Source organism: Doryrhamphus excisus, chromosome 11 (assembly GCF_030265055.1).
Source record: "Doryrhamphus excisus isolate RoL2022-K1 chromosome 11, RoL_Dexc_1.0, whole genome shotgun sequence".
NCBI classification, from domain to species: Eukaryota; Metazoa; Chordata; class Actinopteri; order Syngnathiformes; family Syngnathidae; genus Doryrhamphus; species Doryrhamphus excisus.
In genome coordinates, this window is record NC_080476.1 from 13,030,118 (window position 1) to 13,047,822 (window position 17,705).

Below are 17,705 nucleotides of genomic sequence, written 5' to 3' on the forward strand. Positions count from 1 at the left end.
TTGAGTGTGTGTGAGGTTTCCCGTGTTTATTTTAACAGAAAAGTGCATTTTGAGCAAGTTGAAAAAACTGAAAAAAACGACATACTAACCCCTTACGTTTTTTTTCAAAAATTGACGCCCTAAAATTTGGGCATTTTATGCCATTTTTGGATGCTCCTGGGGCCCCTGTTGAGTGTGTGTGAGGTTTCCCGTGTTTATTTTAACAGAAAAGTGCATTTTGAGCAAGTTGAAAAAACTGAAAAAAAAAACGACATACTAACCCCTTACGTTTTTTTTCAAAAATTGACGCCCTAAAATTTGGGCATTTTATGCCATTTCTGGATGCTCCTGGGGCCCCTGTTGAGTGTGTGTGAGGTTTCCCGTGTTTATTTTAACAGAAAAGTGCATTTTGAGCAAGTTGAAAAAACTGAAAAAAACGACATACTAACCCCTTACGTTTTTTTTCAAAAATTGACGCCCTAAAATTTGGGCATTTTATGCCATTTCTGGATGCTCCTGGGGCCCCTGTTGAGTGTGTGTGAGGTTTCCCGTGTTTATTTTAACAGAAAAGAGCATTTTGAGCAAGTTGAAAAAACTGAAAAAAACGACATACTAACCCCTTACGTTTTTTTTCAAAAATTGACGCCCTAAAATTTGGGCATTTTATGCCATTTTTGGATGCTCCTGGGGCCCCTGTTGAGTGTGTGTGAGGTTTCCCGTGTTTATTTTAACAGAAAAGTGCATTTTGAGCAAGTTGAAAAAACTGAAAAAAAAAACGACATACTAACCCCTTACGTTTTTTTTCAAAAATTGACGCCCTAAAATTTGGGCATTTTATGCCATTTCTGGATGCTCCTGGGGCCCCTGTTGAGTGTGTTTGAGGTTTCCCGTGTTTATTTTAACAGAAAAGTGCATTTTGAGCAAGTTGAAAAAAATGAAAAAAACGACATACTAACCCCTTACGTTTTTTTTCAAAAATTGATGCCCTAAAATTTTGTCAGTTTATGCCATTTTTGGATGCTCCTGGGGCCCCTGTTGAGTGTGTGTGAGGTTTCCCGTGTTTATTTTAACAGAAAAGTGCATTTTGAGCAAGTTGAAAAAACTGAAAAAAACGACATACTAACCCCTTACGTTTTTTTCAAAAATTGACGCCCTAAAATTTGGGCATTTTATGCCATTTTTGGATGCTCCTGGGGCCCCTGTTGAGTGTGTGTGAGGTTTCCCGTGTTTATTTTAACAGAAAAGTGCATTTTGAGCAAGTTGAAAAAACTGAAAAAAACGACATACTAACCCCTAACGTTTATTTTCAAAAATTGACGCCCTAAAATTTGGTTATTTTATGCCATTTCTGGATGCTCCTCGGGCCCCTGTTGAGTGTGTGTGAGGTTTCCCGTGTTTATTTTAACAGAAAAGATCATTTTGAGCAAGTTGAAAAAACTGAAAAAAACGACATACTAACCCCTTACGTTTTTTTTTTCAAAAATTGACGCCCTAAAATTTGGGCATTTTATGCCATTTCTGGATGCTCCTCGGGCCCCTGTTGAGTGTGTGTGAGGTTTCCCGTGTTTATTTTAACAGAAAAGTGCATTTTGAGCAAGTTGAAAAAACTGAAAAAAACGACATACTAACCCCTTACGTTTTTTCAAAAATTGACGCCCTAAAATTTTGTCAGTTTATGCCATTTTTGGTTGCTCCTGGGGCCCCTGTTGAGTGTGTGTGAGGTTTCCCGTGTTTATTTTAACAGAAAAGTGCATTTTGAGCAAGTTGAAAAAACTGAAAAAAACGACATACTAACCCCTTACGTTTTTTTTCAAAAATTGACGCCCTAAAATTTGGGCATTTTATGCCATTTCTGGATGCTCCTGGGGCCCCTGTTGAGTGTGTGTGAGGTTTCCCGTGTTTATTTTAACAGAAAAGAGCATTTTGAGCAAGTTGAAAAAACTGAAAAAAACGACATACTAACCCCTTACGTTTTTTTTCAAAAATTGACGCCCTAAAATTTGGGCATTTTATGCCATTTTTGGATGCTCCTGGGGCCCCTGTTGAGTGTGTGTGAGGTTTCCCGTGTTTATTTTAACAGAAAAGTGCATTTTGAGCAAGTTGAAAAAACTGAAAAAAAAACGACATACTAACCCCTTACGTTTTTTTTCAAAAATTGACGCCCTAAAATTTGGGCATTTTATGCCATTTCTGGATGCTCCTGGGGCCCCTGTTGAGTGTGTGTGAGGTTTCCCGTGTTTATTTTAACAGAAAAGTGCATTTTGAGCAAGTTGAAAAAACTGAAAAAAACGACATACTAACCCCTTACGTTTTTTCAAAAATTGACGCCCTAAAATTTGGGCATTTTATGCCATTTTTGGATGCTCCTGGGGCCCCTGTTGAGTGTGTGTGAGGTTTCCCGTGTTTTTTTCACCAGAAAAGTGCATTGGCAGCAAGTTGGAAAAAAATGAAAAAAACGACATACTACCCTTACGTTTTTTGTCAAAAATGACCAAATTCAAACACTGCATTTTATGTCGTTTTTGGGTGCTTCTCAGGCCCCTAATGCGTGTGTGTGAGGTTTCCCATGTTTTTTTCACCAGAAAAGTGCATTGGCAGCAAGTTGGAAAAAAAAGAAAAAAAAACGACATACTAACCCCTTACGTTTTTTGTCAAAAATCATCAAATTCCAACACTGCATTTTATGTCATTTTTGGGTGCTTCTCAGGCCCCTAATGCGTGTGTGTGAGGTTTCCCGTGTTTATTTCACCAGAAAAGTGCATTGGCAGCAAGTTGAAAAAAATGAAAAAAAACGACATACTAACAGTTAGTATGTCGTTTTTTTTAGGGGGCCCCAGCAGCACCCAAAAATGACATAAAATGCAGTGTTTGAATTTGGTCATTTTTAACAAAAAACGTAAGGGGTTAGTATGTCGTTTTTTGTCATTTTTTCAACTTGCTGCTAATACACTTTTCTGGTGAAAAAAACACGGGAAACCTCACACACACTCATTAGGGGCCCCAGAAGCACCCAAAAACGACATAAAATGCAGTGTTGGAATTTGATGATTTTTGACAAAAACGTAAGGGGTTAGTATGTTGTTTTTTTTCAGTTTTTTCAACTTGTTGAAAACAAGTTGAAAAAAATGAGTGTGTGGGGTGTCTGTGTCTGGGGCCCCTAGGGGGCCCCTAATGAGTGTGTGTGAGGTTTCCCGTGTTTTTTTCACCAGAAAAGTGCATTAGCAGCAAGTTGAAAAAAATGAAAAAAACGACATACTAACCCCTTACGTTTTTTGTCAAAAATCGCCAAATTCAAACACTGGCATTTTATGCCATTTTTGGGTGCTTCCACAAATAAAAAGGCTTTCATTTTGGCGCCCATGACATGGTGAAGCCGTACCTAATGTTGTGGCCATCAACCAAGACAGGAAGTTGCCTTTAATCCGTCAATCAACAATGAGGAGACAAATAGAACACAGGAAGGGTTGAGCGGTTTTATTCATTCCTAATTCTAATTCATCAATCAGTAGACTTTTTCTCCTTTTTGCTTCCTTTTTTAAACAACGTGTTAAAAACAGCAACTATGTACAATCACTGGTAAAAAAAACTAAATACATACAAAGCCTAATGGAGTTTGTCTTTGTAAAAGACATAAAAAAACAGCAACCAGGCGAGCGCCACTTTTAAGTCATGAAAACTTTTTGTGGCGCCACATTAAAAATAATAAAAAGCTTCTTGTGCATTTCTGCCGGCATTCACTCGTCTTATGAAACAACATCTCACGGGACAACGGAAGGGCAGAAAAATGCTTTTTACAAGCTTTGTACAACACTTTCACACCTACACAAGACTCATACTGACATGTCCTTGACAGGGGGCCTTAATAGGTGCCATGAGGACCCCCGACAGGCTCAGGACTCCCACTATAGGGGCCAAAAGGAACCACCAGGGGTCTTGGTGGCAGAATGATCTAGGAGACCATGGATGGTTCCAGGACACCCGTAATCAGGGCTCAACGTGGAAGTCCACGACAGGCCTCCGTGACTAAGGAGCCGTCCAGGGTGACTGACCCACAAGGTCCAGGACACCAAACACAAGTTGGGAAAAGTCTAAGAGGGAAGATCCACAAGTCTAGGGGGTCTAGGAGCACTAGGGGGTTGGCGGGTCAATCAACATTCCTGAAAAAAACAAACCTGTATGCTTTCCCTTTTCTGTTAGACACGCACGCACGCACGCACACACACACAGACACACATGCACGCACGCACACACACACACACGCACACACACAGACAGCAGCAAGTTGACAGGTAGATGAGGCGCTAGCAAAAATCAAAAACATTTATCTGATTGTTTTATATTTAAAAATATTCATTTTCAGACACCTCCTGTCTGTCATCAATACATGATGATGATATCATACGCCCTGATATCATACGCCCTGATATCATACGCCCTGATATCATATTTAAATTAGTGCTTCAAGTCTTGTGAGTGACGCTAAGGAAGCAGACGGACCAACACGTCCACATCATCCCAAATTGTCCTCTTGGGAATATACAAACATGGAATGACAAACAATGGGGTCAGCCAGGAATGGGCGGGGCTAGCGCTCTCGTCCAATCAACACTGTAAACACAACACCTTTTAGCCTTATGGTCTAATCTTGGCCAAATAAAGGCTTGTTCCAAAAGGTCCGGGAGGTAGGAGGCTAGCTAACATAGCTAGCATCAAACGGCGGCGTTTTGAGGAAAAAAGCAGGTCTTTATTCCTCCACGTGAATCGTCTTTAAGACGAGTCTTTCAGGCCGGGCAGGTCACATGATCGCAGGTCGTCTACACAGCCGATACGTGTTCATCTGGAAGATAAAAAAAAACAAAAACCTTCAAAATAAAAGCCATAGTCATGTCTGCAAACTTCATTTTGAGCAGGAAATGGTCGGGCCGCAGTCGGATTGTAGACACACAGACAGGATTTACAATCTTATCAATCATTGCGGGGGCTGCGAGCAGGTGACGTACCCTCCTCGCTGTCGGTGGTCTCCTGTGCCGGGAGGTGGTCGGCAGGCGTGCCGGCGCGGTCGCGACCCCCGGGGGTCCCGCCGAGCCTCCGGGCCACGGCCAGGCCGCCGGCGGCCGAGGGGCTCTGCAGGAGTTTACTCCTCTGCATGGCCACGCTGTAGTCTGGCGGCCTCAGGTGGGGGGGCCTGGGATGTGGCGTGGCCCCCAGCACCACGCAGTCTTTGAGGTCCCCCAGAGCCAGACCCTGGTAGCCTGGAGGGGTGGGAGGAGGGGCTCGGTAACGCTCATCCTTGGCGGGGGACGTGATGCAGTAAACTGGATGGAGGGGGGCGGAGTTTCCCCAAAAAAAGAAAACAGGAGGGGGGTGGAGGGAGGGGGGTGGGGGTGGTGGGAGGGACCAGAAGGAAATAATAAATGAAATGAAAAGTGAAAGAACACAAATGATGCTAAACATGAAAGGAACGAATGAATGATGGAGGCTCGATGCTAACACACTAGCTGAAGCTAACCAGGAGGAGGAGCTAACGTTTGGCTTTCTAAGGGGAGGGGCCTACTTTCTATCACTCGCCGCCTGAGCCCTCACCTATCAGACCCTTGTCTGTGCTCGACGTCACCGTTTTGTAGGCGGGGTCTGTGCTCTGTCCTCCCTCGTCATTGGTTGCCGAGGACAACGAGGGCTGCTCCGCCGCCGCCCTCCTTTTGACCGTCCCGTAATTCCCCTCGTAGGCGTCCGACAGCGACCCGGACGAGGCCCAGCTCTGCCGCGACAGGCCGGCCAGCTCATTTGAGCCGGAGTCCACGTTGGCGCGGACGGCGGCGTCCGCCTCGATGGCGACGCCGGCCGGCTGCGTGGGTTTGAAGCCACCCAGGTGGGGGAGGAGGCCCAGCGGGTGTCCGTGGATGCCGTGGTCCCAGGGGCGGCAGGAAGACGGCAGCAGGCTCTGGAAGGAGTCGTGGGAGTTGGAGGAGCAGGACGTCCAGCTGCCGCGCCCGCTGTCGGCCACCGAGTCCAGGGAGGTGAGGTCGGGGGTCAGCTCCTCCGTGGAGAGAGACGGCGTGAAGGTGGAGGCCCGCGTCGCGTAGCCTCGAGACCCCGCGGACGAAGCGCTACGGAGGACGGCACAAAAAAATTGTCAGGAAGTCCGGAAATGCGAGGTCCCAACTTCCTGTTCCTTGTGTATGAAAACGACGTGTATCAATAAAACAATAAAGCTGCGGCTGTAGGAAACGTCTGATGTATTTTTATGACCGCCACCAGATGGCGCCATCCGCATGTCCTGTGATGTGTTTATGGTAGTCGTGTCGGTGTGAAAGCCACACGTGTTACACGTCATTCACAATCAACTCATCAGCGCTACTGATGGCGTTTGATACAACATCGGTTGCGCTGCTGCGGCGTTGTACGCCATCCTCAAAAGCAACACAACCCAAACACGGTACGCTCGGACAGGAAGCTAGCCCGGTTTGCCTACCTCGTGCTGGGTTGGCTGTAGTCCACATTCAAGTGCATCGCCGCCACGCTCTCGGGGGTCGGGGTGCCGACAGACACGGCGGCGGTGGCGGCGCTCGTTCTGACGCCGAGGCTGTTGCTGCAGCGCTCGTCGTGGCCGGGAGCGGGCACCGAGTCAACGGAGCAGATGCTGGAGCGTGACGAGATCTCGCTGTGGCTGGAGTCGGACAAGTTGTCTGCTTTGCCGGGGGGCAGCACGGCGTAGCCTGCACAGACCAACCAAAATGGAGACTGCAGCATTTGGCGTATGACGCAAGGATACGCTGTCAGCGTCACGCGTGTTACGCTACCAGTATCACGCGTGTTACGCTGGCTATTCCAACATTGGTTGTGTCATAAAGCCGCCATCAAATGGCCACACACACCCCCCCCACCTATGCCGTAGCTCCGCAGGCTGACGGTGCTGGCCTTGGTGCTGGCCTCGCTGGTCAACGACGAGGAGGAACCCGACAGGTTCATCTGGCCGGTGGGCTGTACTTTGACCACGCCCCCCACTGGGAGGAGCAAAGAGGGAAGGCGTGTCAGTCACGGTCGAGGCGACGCCCGCCACAGATGCAACCGACCTTTGCGGGGCGAGCCCTGCGGTGACGCGGTCGGGCTGGAATGCAGGGAGGAGACGGTGGAGACGGTGTCGTCCGAAGGTCTCTTGGAGCTCCACTCGTCTGCCGAGCTCACTGGGGGCTTCTTCCCACCCAGGGGGGAACTGGAGTCTGGAGCGGGGAAACAACCGGCATCGACGTGGATTAGATTGACTTAATTTTTTTCAAATAAATGCTGAACTCTTCAAATCCGGCACTCACTGGGGGGGCCCACGTCTTTGGCGGTACTCTTCTTCCTCAGGGGGTTCAGAGGGACCTGCACCTGGAGGACTTGTGAAACCCTGTTCTGGGTCTTCCCCGAGGGCAGCGCCGACCGCAGGGACACAGGAGACATGTCCGACTTGGCAGACCGCCTGTCACTCAGGTTCTTGGAAACTGTCAGGAGAAAGGAAGCCATGTTGGACTTCTTCATGGTTCTCAACACGCCAGCTTTTAGAAGGTACATGCAGGTAGGATAAGGGCGCCATCGGACAAATCACACGGAATGTTTTAGTGAACGTGAAGCGTCCACCAAACTGTTGCTGAAGCGCAATATGGCTGCGCTCGGCAAACACGGACCTACAGTACGAGTCTCCAGCCAGTAGATCAGGAGCTCCCTGAAGGATCATCAACTACAATACCCACAAAATTAGAATGTGGGGTTTGGCAGTAGTCTGGAAGTACTTGGGAGTGACCAATGACAGCCAAGTGGGCGTGGTCAGAGGAGGCCATGTGTGGAAGAAATTAAAACAGTCCGTTCTGGAAATCCAAGGAAATCCAGTTGGAATAGGTGCAGATTCTGGAGGATCTAGAACGTTCTCTGTGCGGGTTATTGCGTGTAGCTGCTCTATAGGAGTCCACAACTTAATACAACGGGACAACAATGAGCATAATGGGTCCCCTTTAATCTGCTAGCTAAAATTTGTGCGAGGATGCTAGTTGCGGGCAGGCATGTACTACACCGTAGAAAGGTGCCTTTTGGTACTGGACCCAACTTCAGGACAGAAGAAGTCCATTTTTGGTACCCCTCCCTGCGGCGGTTGGACCCCAAGCAGGTCAACTCACTGGTGGTGTAGGTGGGCTCGCACTGCAGGGACATGATCTGGTGCTTGTCCTCGTCCGTCTCCACCGCCAGGTTGGACAGGTACTGCTTGACCTTGCGGGCCATCTGGGCGTCCTCGTAGAGCTTCTTGGCGTTAAGCAGCGAGCTGCGGCGGATGCGCTTCTTGTGGGCGCCGCCCTGCACGTCCAGCATGTTGGAGTTGGTGCTGCCTTGGCTCAGAGACCTGGGATGGGGGGGGGGGGGGGGGGGCGGGCGGGGGGGACAGATGAGGCGCAGAGACAGGTAGTGTCGGACAGGTGATGAGGGAGGAGACCAATGGAGGAGGATGCAGGGGAACAGGAAATGGGCGTACAAAGACAAACTAGTAAGAAATCAATAAACCTCGCACACATTTGGGCAGCCAATTAAAATGCACGAGGGGCGTGTCCTTTTCACAACAATGAAGCGCTGTCGATGCAAACTGAGCAGTATTATGTTTCACGTCCATGCAGCTAGCCGCTCACGATGCTAACACACACAAAACACAACTAAAACAGCTTAGTGGGACAAAAGATGCTGACGCTTGGATCGGGGGAATATTATGGGATGTGGATGTGAAGCGACTGGAGTCCACATACCATCTATAAACACTTCTTGTTTTATCGTTATGTGACTATTTCACTCACATATTGTGTGCGCTATTAATAACCTCTCCTTCATGACGGTTCATGGGTTGCAGACACGAGCATCAAAGTACCATTCCTTAGTTATAATTGGAATATTTCGTAGTTAGCGTAGAAACCCCGTTTACGACGATTTGTAACATTAGAAGAGCCCTGTAGACCTTTTAGGGGTGTCACCAGAGGATGCGGTCTACAAGAAAGTGCCGAGATTTTAACTTACTTACAAAGTACTCATTCATTTCTTGGGAGCCCCTGTCCGCACGTAGGTGGGTGTCTCATCAACTACGTTATTTTCCACGGTTTGGCCCATCGTCCACACCAGCATGTGGATATTTGGTATTAAAAACCAAGGTTTTCAAAGCCTCTGGCCAAAGTGTGGATTTGGGGAAAAATCTGATTATGCGTTTGGGGATGGACGCCAATAACCAGAGTTTTACGTTTCGCAGCTTTACTACCTGCGACAATGTAACTCCTATGAAGAGACAACCTTGGAACCTTCTACACACACCTTTCAAGGCTATTAGAGCCCTCTGGACATGAAATAACACCCCTATAGTCAGCAACATAGTAGACATGATAAGACATGGTATGTTACATGGTATGAGCAGCTGAGTGAGGGGGGGGGGGGCAGGAAGTGACGACGGGGGTTCAGAGTTGAGTTTTAGCCCGCGACAGTGGCCTGCGTTAGGGATGACCTGAGTCTAAGACTCACGGATGCACGTTAATGTCATGACGAATGATGAAGAATGATGATGACGGACTGTGTGGGTCAGGTGAATGTATGCAGGATTAATAATCACACACACACACAGGCATGGTGCAGAGGGAGTCTGGGGGGGGCGGGGCATGCGTTTCGGGGGATGCACGGTGAGGTTTTTTTTTGCCACTGCGGCAAAACAAAATGGACACGGGGGACAAACTTACCCTAAACTCTTCCACCTCTTCTTCCTGCAAGCAAGAGGTGCGAAGATTGAAGACAACTTTTTTTTTTGGGGGGGGGGTGGAGGAGGGTCAGGAAGGGGACAGGATGTTCATAATGGAGGACATGCCACCATGAAGAAAAATAATACATGACAGGACATGGGAGGACAGCACACATGGGACATGTCCCCACGTCGTCCTAGCAGGTGTGCATCATGTGACCGGGATTTGATGTCTTTATATTTTGTTGCACCCGCATGGGACACAAGTGTTGGGACACGCTGCTTACAGCCACATGGCCGGGCACTGCATCTGTGGCGCCCCCCTCGGGCTGGATGAAGAAAGGAAAAGGGGAGGGGCTTCCCCAAATGCAGTGTCCCAACACTTCCGCCCACTCTTGTAGCACACAAGGAGGCTCAGCAGGGGGCAGCGGTGCATCACGCTCCCCCACGCCGCATCCCGCACTTCCCTGTTCAGTGCTGGCGTGCTGACGTCCCAGCACAGGAAGTGAACAGAGCAGGAACAGGAAGCATGTCCGACATAACGATACTGATCGAAAACAGGGAAAAAAAAAAATGTACCTCTGTCGGAACATGAGGGCGGGGTCCATGTTGGCCGACGTCATCCTCACCACATGTCGGATCTCCTTGGCGATCATCCTCAGCTTCTCGAAGTTGACCAGGCCGTCCACGGTGGAGTCGTTGCCTGGTCGGCACCAACAAATTCAAGAATAAGAATCTTTGATTTTGTAGCTTTTTGTATCTTTTATCATGTTCTTAATTATTATTCATGTATTATTAATGTATTAAATAGCGCTTAACGACAAAACAGGAAGTGTTTGAAAACGACGCACCTTCATGGAGAAAGGTGAGGTCCTTCTTGACCACGGGGAAGAGCGGGATGATGGGCGGCTGCATGCTCTGGCCGCTCAGGACGTTGCGGTACTTGGCCATGTTCCGAGACGGGTCAAAGACGTCCTGCAGGTCGCCGAACAGCTTGTCGTACTTGCTGGGCAGCTTCTCCCACGAGCTCCGCAGCCGCGCCACGGGGGCCAGGTTCAGGCCGCTGTGGACGCAAAGTCTCAGTCTCAGTCCCTTCACACTGGCAGGTGTGGGAAAGGGCAGTACGCTCGCCCCCATTTTACCCTCAGGGGGGTCATGGACGGTTAGTTTAGTTTAATGACAGATGCCCTCCTTGTCCTCCAAAGAAAATTCATCAGTTCATCATTTTTGGCAAACCTTTGGACACCCCCGACACACTCACTCCCACAGTTGCCGCCAAACCCCACCCCAATATTTACCTTGGTCTTCTTCCACCCTGACCACTTCCCACCACTACATGCCTGATTAGAAGTTTGTCCGTGGCCAAAATGTCAAGTACTGAAGGAGCTAAGTTCTGCTGACTGTCTACATGGCCTTCTGGCGCCCCCTGCTGTCTGAGTGTGAGCACGCACCTGATGATGGCGAACATGGAGTTGAAGTTCTTGCACTCCCGGCAATGCAGGGCGATCTTGATGAAATGCTTGATGGTCTTCATCCTCTTCAGGGCGTTGGGCTCCTTCAGGATCTCCGTGGCCACCCAGAAGGTCTCCTGGTTGATCACCTCCTCAAACTGCTTGAGATTGCCGCTCCCCGCCGACACGTCCAGCTTGAACAAGTCGTCTACGTACCTGACAGACGGACAGAGAGAGGAGGATGGAGATGCCGGGTCAGGGACTCGATGGCCGACGCCGTTAGATGGAATAAAAATGCTGTGTTCTCACTCGGTGGACTCAATGTTCCTGAAGAGCTCAAAGTCCCTCATGGAGAGCTGGGCGGCGACCTCCATGGTGCTGAGCTGCAGCAGAGAGATCTGACTCTCCCGCAGCAGGTCCTGAGCATCCTCGTCCGAGCACAACGTCTCCGTCTCCATGTTGTTTTTCAGGTAGTACCTGCACGTCACACGTCAGACTTGATCTGCTGCTTTCAAGGTGCTTTGGTGGGCGGGGGTGGGGAGGGCTGGTGGGCTCACCTGCCGTTGAGCTGGATGCGGTCGGCCAGTTTGGAGAGCTGGTCGGGAAGGCGGCGCTGCTTGATGACGCCCTCAGGGCTGACGGACACCTCGCAAAGGGAGTAGGTGTCGGAGCCCGGCAGGAGGCCGAACTCGTGGACGGTGTGGGCCACCACGTCCTTGGCGGTGGTGTCCTTGCTGATGATGATGTAGCAGCTCTGCTGGTCGGCCTTGAACACGCGGATCACCTGGTCCGGGATGTCTGAGGGGGAAAGACATGCCACTAAGGCGGGGTCTCTGACATCATTCTAGTCTTGGCATGCTGGCCACGCGGTCGGGAAGATCTGGGTTTGAATCTCTACTGGACTTGATTCCCCGTGTGTGCATGCCCCCCCTCATCAAAAACATTACAATGGTTTTGCATATCCAATGAAAACAAATCCTTGACTTTTGCCTGTATGAGGCCCTCTAGGGAACAAGGAAGATGTTTGGACACCCCTAATGGGACATGTCAGCACAGTCAAGAGTGGCTGTGAGAAGCTTCCTTCTACTCACAGTAGAGTCCCAGCGCTGGAGCAGCAGAGAGAGAGAAGACAAGACAGGAAACCAACATGAGAGAAAAGAAGGAGTGCTGCAGGAAGACAGATGGGAGTTGGACGCTCTCCCTGAGTTGTCCACGTGCTAAATGGACATGTACCTAATGTTGTGGCCTGGGAGCGGGCCTCCTACCTGCAGGGTTGGAGAAGTCCAGGATGCTGGAGGCCGGCTGGAGAAGGTCTGGGCTGCTGGATGACAGATTTCCAGGGATGGGCATGATGGCCACGCTGTGGCGACACTGCTTGGTACCCACGATGCTGTCGTCCTGGGACTGACCCAAGCCTCCGTCGCTGGGGGTGGGGGGACAGGAGGTTAGTGGTGCCCTGCATGTACACCCCCCATCCACGTATTCCTCGTACATGATAGCAAGGTAACGAGAAACATTGTCTGTAATACTGATGAATGGAGACGCTCCATTACATGCAAACCATGTGCATATGTGTGAATATTCTTTACAAATATTAATTTATGATTCCTGCAGGGAAGTATTTCGCTTTTCTTTTTTAATAATCGTCAGAAATTATTCCAGTAACATTATACGATCTTTTCATAGAAATAACATTTTTACTGTAATATTTCAACGCTGCTACTAAAATGGCATTATTTTCTATCAGAATTTTCCCAGTAACTTTAATCCCAAAACAGTTTTTATTCTGGTAACACTGTAACTTTTTCCGCAACCTAACTGAAAAATACAAATAATAGAATCTCAAATATGAAAATGCATGAAAGTGAAAATGTAATATATAATCAACCCGATGTAAGATGTACAAGTGTAATAATAAGTATTACAGAATCTCAACTTTCAAAGTATATATGAGAGTAAAACTTACTTCGTGTGGTATGTAACGTGTGCGTGTGCGTGTGCGTGTGGCTGACACATGCACGTGTGAGGATGGGATGTGATGTGGGTGAGAGCGAGCGAGAGACACACGGATGAGGAGATCTTACCCAAAGAGGCCCCTGAAGCAGCAGAGAGCATATTGCAAAGCGTGGAAATTAAAGAAAAAAAAAAGACAACATAAAAGAGAATCCGCTAAAGAGTTCAAAACCGAGCGGCAAAGTGTCCCATACGCTGTACGGCACGCAGGCGTGGGATCCAGCTGGGAATGCCGCTGGCCGCTTTCTATCACGTTTAGTTGCGTCGCCTGTTTTTAAATCGGATGCGTTTTTTGTGAAGCATTTGCCGCAACGTCATGGCGTCTACACCAGCGTCGCCCCACTGACTGCTGACGCCCATCGGGATCTGCGTACGATCGTACCAGCAAATAAAAGCATCCTTGTTCAGTTGGATGCTAACGGGCTAGCTTGAAGAAGTCCTGAATGGACAGGCTGGATGGTTATGATGACCAAGTTGAATCCCATCCTCTTGCTTCCGGTAGCTCAACACGATGACGCTAAATACAATTAGCTTCTACACGTTAGCATACTCGTGCTGGACTAGGGCGCCATTCCTCCTTCATCTCCCGGCCTGCAAACCGTTACTGTTCCCGGGCCTCTGGGAACGTGCTAAGGGCGGCCGGCAGATACAAGAAGTTTACGGTAAGACGAGTCACGTGTCGTTATCATCATACCTGGCCACAAGAGCCAGGGGCGGGAGGGGGGCATCAGACCCCGCCTGAGCGTCTTACCTGAAGGGTTTGGGCGGCAGGATACTGAAGCGCGTCTTCTCCAGCATCTTCCTGATCTTGTTGCGCCCCCCCGACACGGTGTTGGCCTTCATCTTCCTGGTGGCCTTGTGGTCGGTGGGGAACTCCATGTCGCCGGGCAGGTCCGGGATAGAGAAGCGGTTGCCCTTCTTTTCCTGGATTTTGGGAATGTGCGGGCCGCCATTCTTCTTCTCGTGCACGATCCTGCTGAGGAGCTCCTTGAAGACTGCGCACGCAAAGAGACAGGCGGCTCGTCACCTCAGATAAAAGATGGCGGGGCCAGCGTCCGTTCCCGATGAGGCAGGTGTACTCACCAAAGATGTTGGTCTTCACCGTGAGGGACAAGTGCGTGTTGTTCCTCATGATGTCCACGGCTTTGGAGAAGGAAATGTTCTCAAAGTTCTGCCCGTTGATCTCCATAATCTGAAAGAAGGCCACAATGTGGTCAGGTTTTCCCCGAGTAGGAATCACACCAAAGCTATGATAGTCTCCACCTGGAGGGAGAGCGTGGAAATGTATTTTATTTGCTATGAAAGGCAGAGAACATGGAGATCAACCTTCGGCAGGCCTGAATGGAGAGACGCTCTTTACTCTTTAATCTTTCATGGCACGTGACACCAAAAAAGGAAGTGTGAGGCGCACTGCGCTTGCGGTTTAATGATGCAGCAGAAAAGTTGCACTTTGTGATCATTTTAGAGATGTGGCTGAGTCGGGCACCGCCCCACTTGGCCCCTGAATCGAGGAGGCCTCACCTGGTCTCCCCGCTTGAGTCCCGCCTCGGCAGCCTTGCTCCCCTCCTCCACCGACGCCACGAAGATGCCGAAGCCCCGCTCGCTGCCGCCCTGCACGCTGAAGTAGAGCGGCGCCTCCCGGGACGCCTTCTGCAGCGTGATCTGCCGCCACTTGGCCTTGGCCGCGCACGCGATGTTCAGCAGCCTCAAATGGCCTTTCATTTTCTGCCAGGCGCATGGCCAAAAGAAGAAAGCATTTTATGTATACACGTATAGTTAGCATATATAGTATACATGTGTAGTTTATACATTCTGTATATACACACGCATATATTCTAATTACATTCCTAAACCTTAACACTAACCCCAACCATTACCTTTAATCCAACACTAATCCTTAACCCTAAAGTTGTATGACATCCCCTAAGCAGTGAACCCAGTCCCCACTGGGTGTCCTGAGCCCAGTTCTGGTGGGATTTGAGTAAAGTAGTTCTCGCTGGTTTTTGGGGACAGTAAAGTAAAGTTGGCTTCTCACAACAACACGCCTTCAAATGCATCATTCATGTTCCCCTTCAGGATTGGGAATGATGGGCTTGATTGATTCCAAAAAAAGTGCAGTTGCTCTTTAACATCGAACCCTAAATCAAAGACGAACATGGCCTTACCGTGCTTTCCAGCAGCTTCTCAAAGTCCTCCAGGAAGCGGGTCATGGCCGTGTCGCCCTCGAAGTCGTTGAAGTGGTTGTTGACCCACAGCAGCACGATGCGCGTCACCTGCCGACAGACCAAAGACGTCAACGCCGCGTGTTTTCCACCGTGACCGCGGGAGGCGGGGTCTGCATCAATCAGGGACCTCTGCTGGACACCATGGTACTGCGCAGCACTTCTTACAGAGGAGCAGACTATTCCCATTTCTACAATTTGTAAGAAACGGATGACCCATCCAAACAAAAGTGTACTTGGTCACTAATGGTTGGGAAGGGGATGACAGCAGCACGCAGTGAAGATGATTGACAGCAGCGTGGACCCATAGCAGCCCTAAAGCTTGATGGTCAACAGGAAGACCGAGGACAGCCCATCCTGCTTAGCAATCCTGCAGCTATCACTACTTGAATTCCAGAAACGGGTGAAATTTAGCCTGGGAAGGGCTGACTAGAACCAATAAATCAGATTTTAAACCGTTTTATTCTGATATACACACACACACACACACACACACACACACACACACACACACACTGACCGTGTCCCTCAGGATGTCCATCTGGAACCATTCCAGCAGCTTCCTGCCCACCTGCATGGGACTGGACAGGAAGGTGCGGTACGTGAGCAGGAAGTCCTCGATGTAGGTGGGATCCACCACCGATGGCTCCTCCACCAGGTGCATGATGAGACGCTCGGGGGTTCCCTGGGGTGACACACATGATGAGCCAGCAGGAATAATAATAATAATAATAATAATAATAATAAGTCAAGTAGTCATAAAAAAGAAAAGAGGGATGTTCCCATCAGGGTTGGATGCTGCTGATGGCGTTCCTTGTAAAAAAAAAAAAAGCCTTGGGTAGCTGTCATGTATTTATCAGATAATAAATGTTTCTACTTCCTGTCCTGATATGGATGCAACGTGTTGACATGTCCGCTGGCCTGGGGTCATTCATGTCATTCCTAAAAAAAGAAGCTTCTTGGAAGGAAACGATTCTTGGGCTTGAGGAAGTGAAAGCAAAAAGCATCCTCTTCTTGTCTGACGGCAAAAAGAGCCAAAAGCAGCCTGGGAAATGCACTGGGTTGCACCGCTGCGTCTTCCAGAGGTCCATTAGAGGATCCATGCCGACGGATGAAGGGATCAGAGGTCCTTGGCGGACCAGAGGAGCTTCCTATAAATCACTGGCAAAGAACGCCGAGTGGCTGCATTAATGCTCCAAGTGAGGAGCTGCTCCCTTCGATCCCTGACAAGATGCTAACTGCTAATTGCTCTCCTCTGCTCGCTGCCGCCCGACCTTACCGGTCCTGGTCCAAGGTCAGGATTGGCGGCCCGGACTTAAACTTTCAACTAGGATGCTCTGATTAATCGATATCGTCCGATTTCTGTGCATGTGATCGGCATATGCCGATAAATACTCTACTCTAGTCACTTCACTGCAATACTGTACATATTACTGCTATTATATATTGTCATATCCATACTGTTTATAATCTGTATAATCTACAATAGCCATATTATAGTCATTTCCATACCCTAGTCACCCCATTGCAATACTGTATATATTATATTATATATTGTCATACCCATACTGTTTATAATCTGTATAATCTACAATAGCCATATTATAGTCATTTATATCCCTGTACATATCCTCACTGTATTATAGCCATAGCCTGTATAGTTTTATTTACATAGATCTGTCCATACTAATGTACTTATAAAAAATTGCACTTCTGGTTGGATGCTAACTGCATTTTGTTGCCCTGTACAAGTGACATGAGCAATAACAATAAAGTTGAATCTAATCTAATCTAATCTAATCTAAATGCCTTCCAATGATGATCACAAAAATCGATCACCCGTGGCGAGCACTACTGCAGCCCGTAGCGACCAAGTGGAGTGTCCGCCCCAACCAACCCACGGCAGCGTCATCAGGCAGGCATTCCAAAACAACAACAAACATGTCTGCTGTGTGGGACTTACCTGCCGACACATGAAAATATCTGGCCGAGGCTAACACGTTAAGAAGCTGACATTGAATACGGCTTCATGGATCAAACAGCAGCTAACACTCGCCTCTGCCTGCGTCACAGAAGGCCAACCTAATAACCCCCCCACTTCCTTTAAGGCGCAATATTATGAGAATTGTTGTGTAATCAGGTTATGTGAAAATATAATCCTGTTCCAAGAGTAAATATTACGGAAAGGAAGTAGTAATTAGAAGAAGAACATTAGCAAGAAGAAAGTATGACTCACAATGAACTAGTAACTACTAGAAGTACTCCGCTTCGGAGAGCAAAGTCATACCTTGGGAAAATCGGGAT

The 17,705-nt window shown here is 48.7% G+C and overlaps 1 protein-coding gene across 12 annotated transcripts in view; it reads right to left on the minus strand.

Annotated features, from left to right (window-relative positions):
- Nucleotides 1–3,220: 3,220 nt before the first annotated feature.
- The window catches only part of rapgef6 (Rap guanine nucleotide exchange factor (GEF) 6), a 47,808-nt gene continuing 33,323 nt past the window's right edge, over nucleotides 3,221–17,705 (minus strand). For 4 of the 12 annotated variants that reach the window (XM_058086628.1, XM_058086638.1, XM_058086640.1 and 1 more), the window contains 22 exons: nucleotides 15,922–16,086; nucleotides 15,345–15,452; nucleotides 14,701–14,904; nucleotides 14,263–14,371; nucleotides 13,931–14,174; nucleotides 13,251–13,262; nucleotides 12,432–12,589; nucleotides 12,258–12,272; nucleotides 11,724–11,964; nucleotides 11,476–11,643; nucleotides 11,167–11,382; nucleotides 10,567–10,778; nucleotides 10,295–10,418; nucleotides 9,717–9,740; nucleotides 8,133–8,353; nucleotides 7,290–7,463; nucleotides 7,053–7,199; nucleotides 6,864–6,983; nucleotides 6,452–6,695; nucleotides 5,563–6,086; nucleotides 4,980–5,294; nucleotides 3,221–4,816 (listed from right to left, as the gene is read on the minus strand). In XM_058086628.1, the coding sequence (XP_057942611.1) occupies nucleotides 4,794–4,816; nucleotides 4,980–5,294; nucleotides 5,563–6,086; nucleotides 6,452–6,695; nucleotides 6,864–6,983; nucleotides 7,053–7,199; nucleotides 7,290–7,463; nucleotides 8,133–8,353; nucleotides 9,717–9,740; nucleotides 10,295–10,418; nucleotides 10,567–10,778; nucleotides 11,167–11,382; nucleotides 11,476–11,643; nucleotides 11,724–11,964; nucleotides 12,258–12,272; nucleotides 12,432–12,589; nucleotides 13,251–13,262; nucleotides 13,931–14,174; nucleotides 14,263–14,371; nucleotides 14,701–14,904; nucleotides 15,345–15,452; nucleotides 15,922–16,086 (3,768 nt within the window). In that variant the 3' untranslated portion in view covers nucleotides 3,221–4,793. The remainder of the gene's footprint in view (nucleotides 4,817–4,979; nucleotides 5,295–5,562; nucleotides 6,087–6,451; nucleotides 6,696–6,863; nucleotides 6,984–7,052; nucleotides 7,200–7,289; nucleotides 7,464–8,132; nucleotides 8,354–9,716; nucleotides 9,741–10,294; nucleotides 10,419–10,566; nucleotides 10,779–11,166; nucleotides 11,383–11,475; nucleotides 11,644–11,723; nucleotides 11,965–12,257; nucleotides 12,273–12,431; nucleotides 12,590–13,250; nucleotides 13,263–13,930; nucleotides 14,175–14,262; nucleotides 14,372–14,700; nucleotides 14,905–15,344; nucleotides 15,453–15,921; nucleotides 16,087–17,705) is intronic. The other 8 variants (XM_058086629.1, XM_058086630.1, XM_058086632.1 and 5 more) reach the window with 8 other exon arrangements.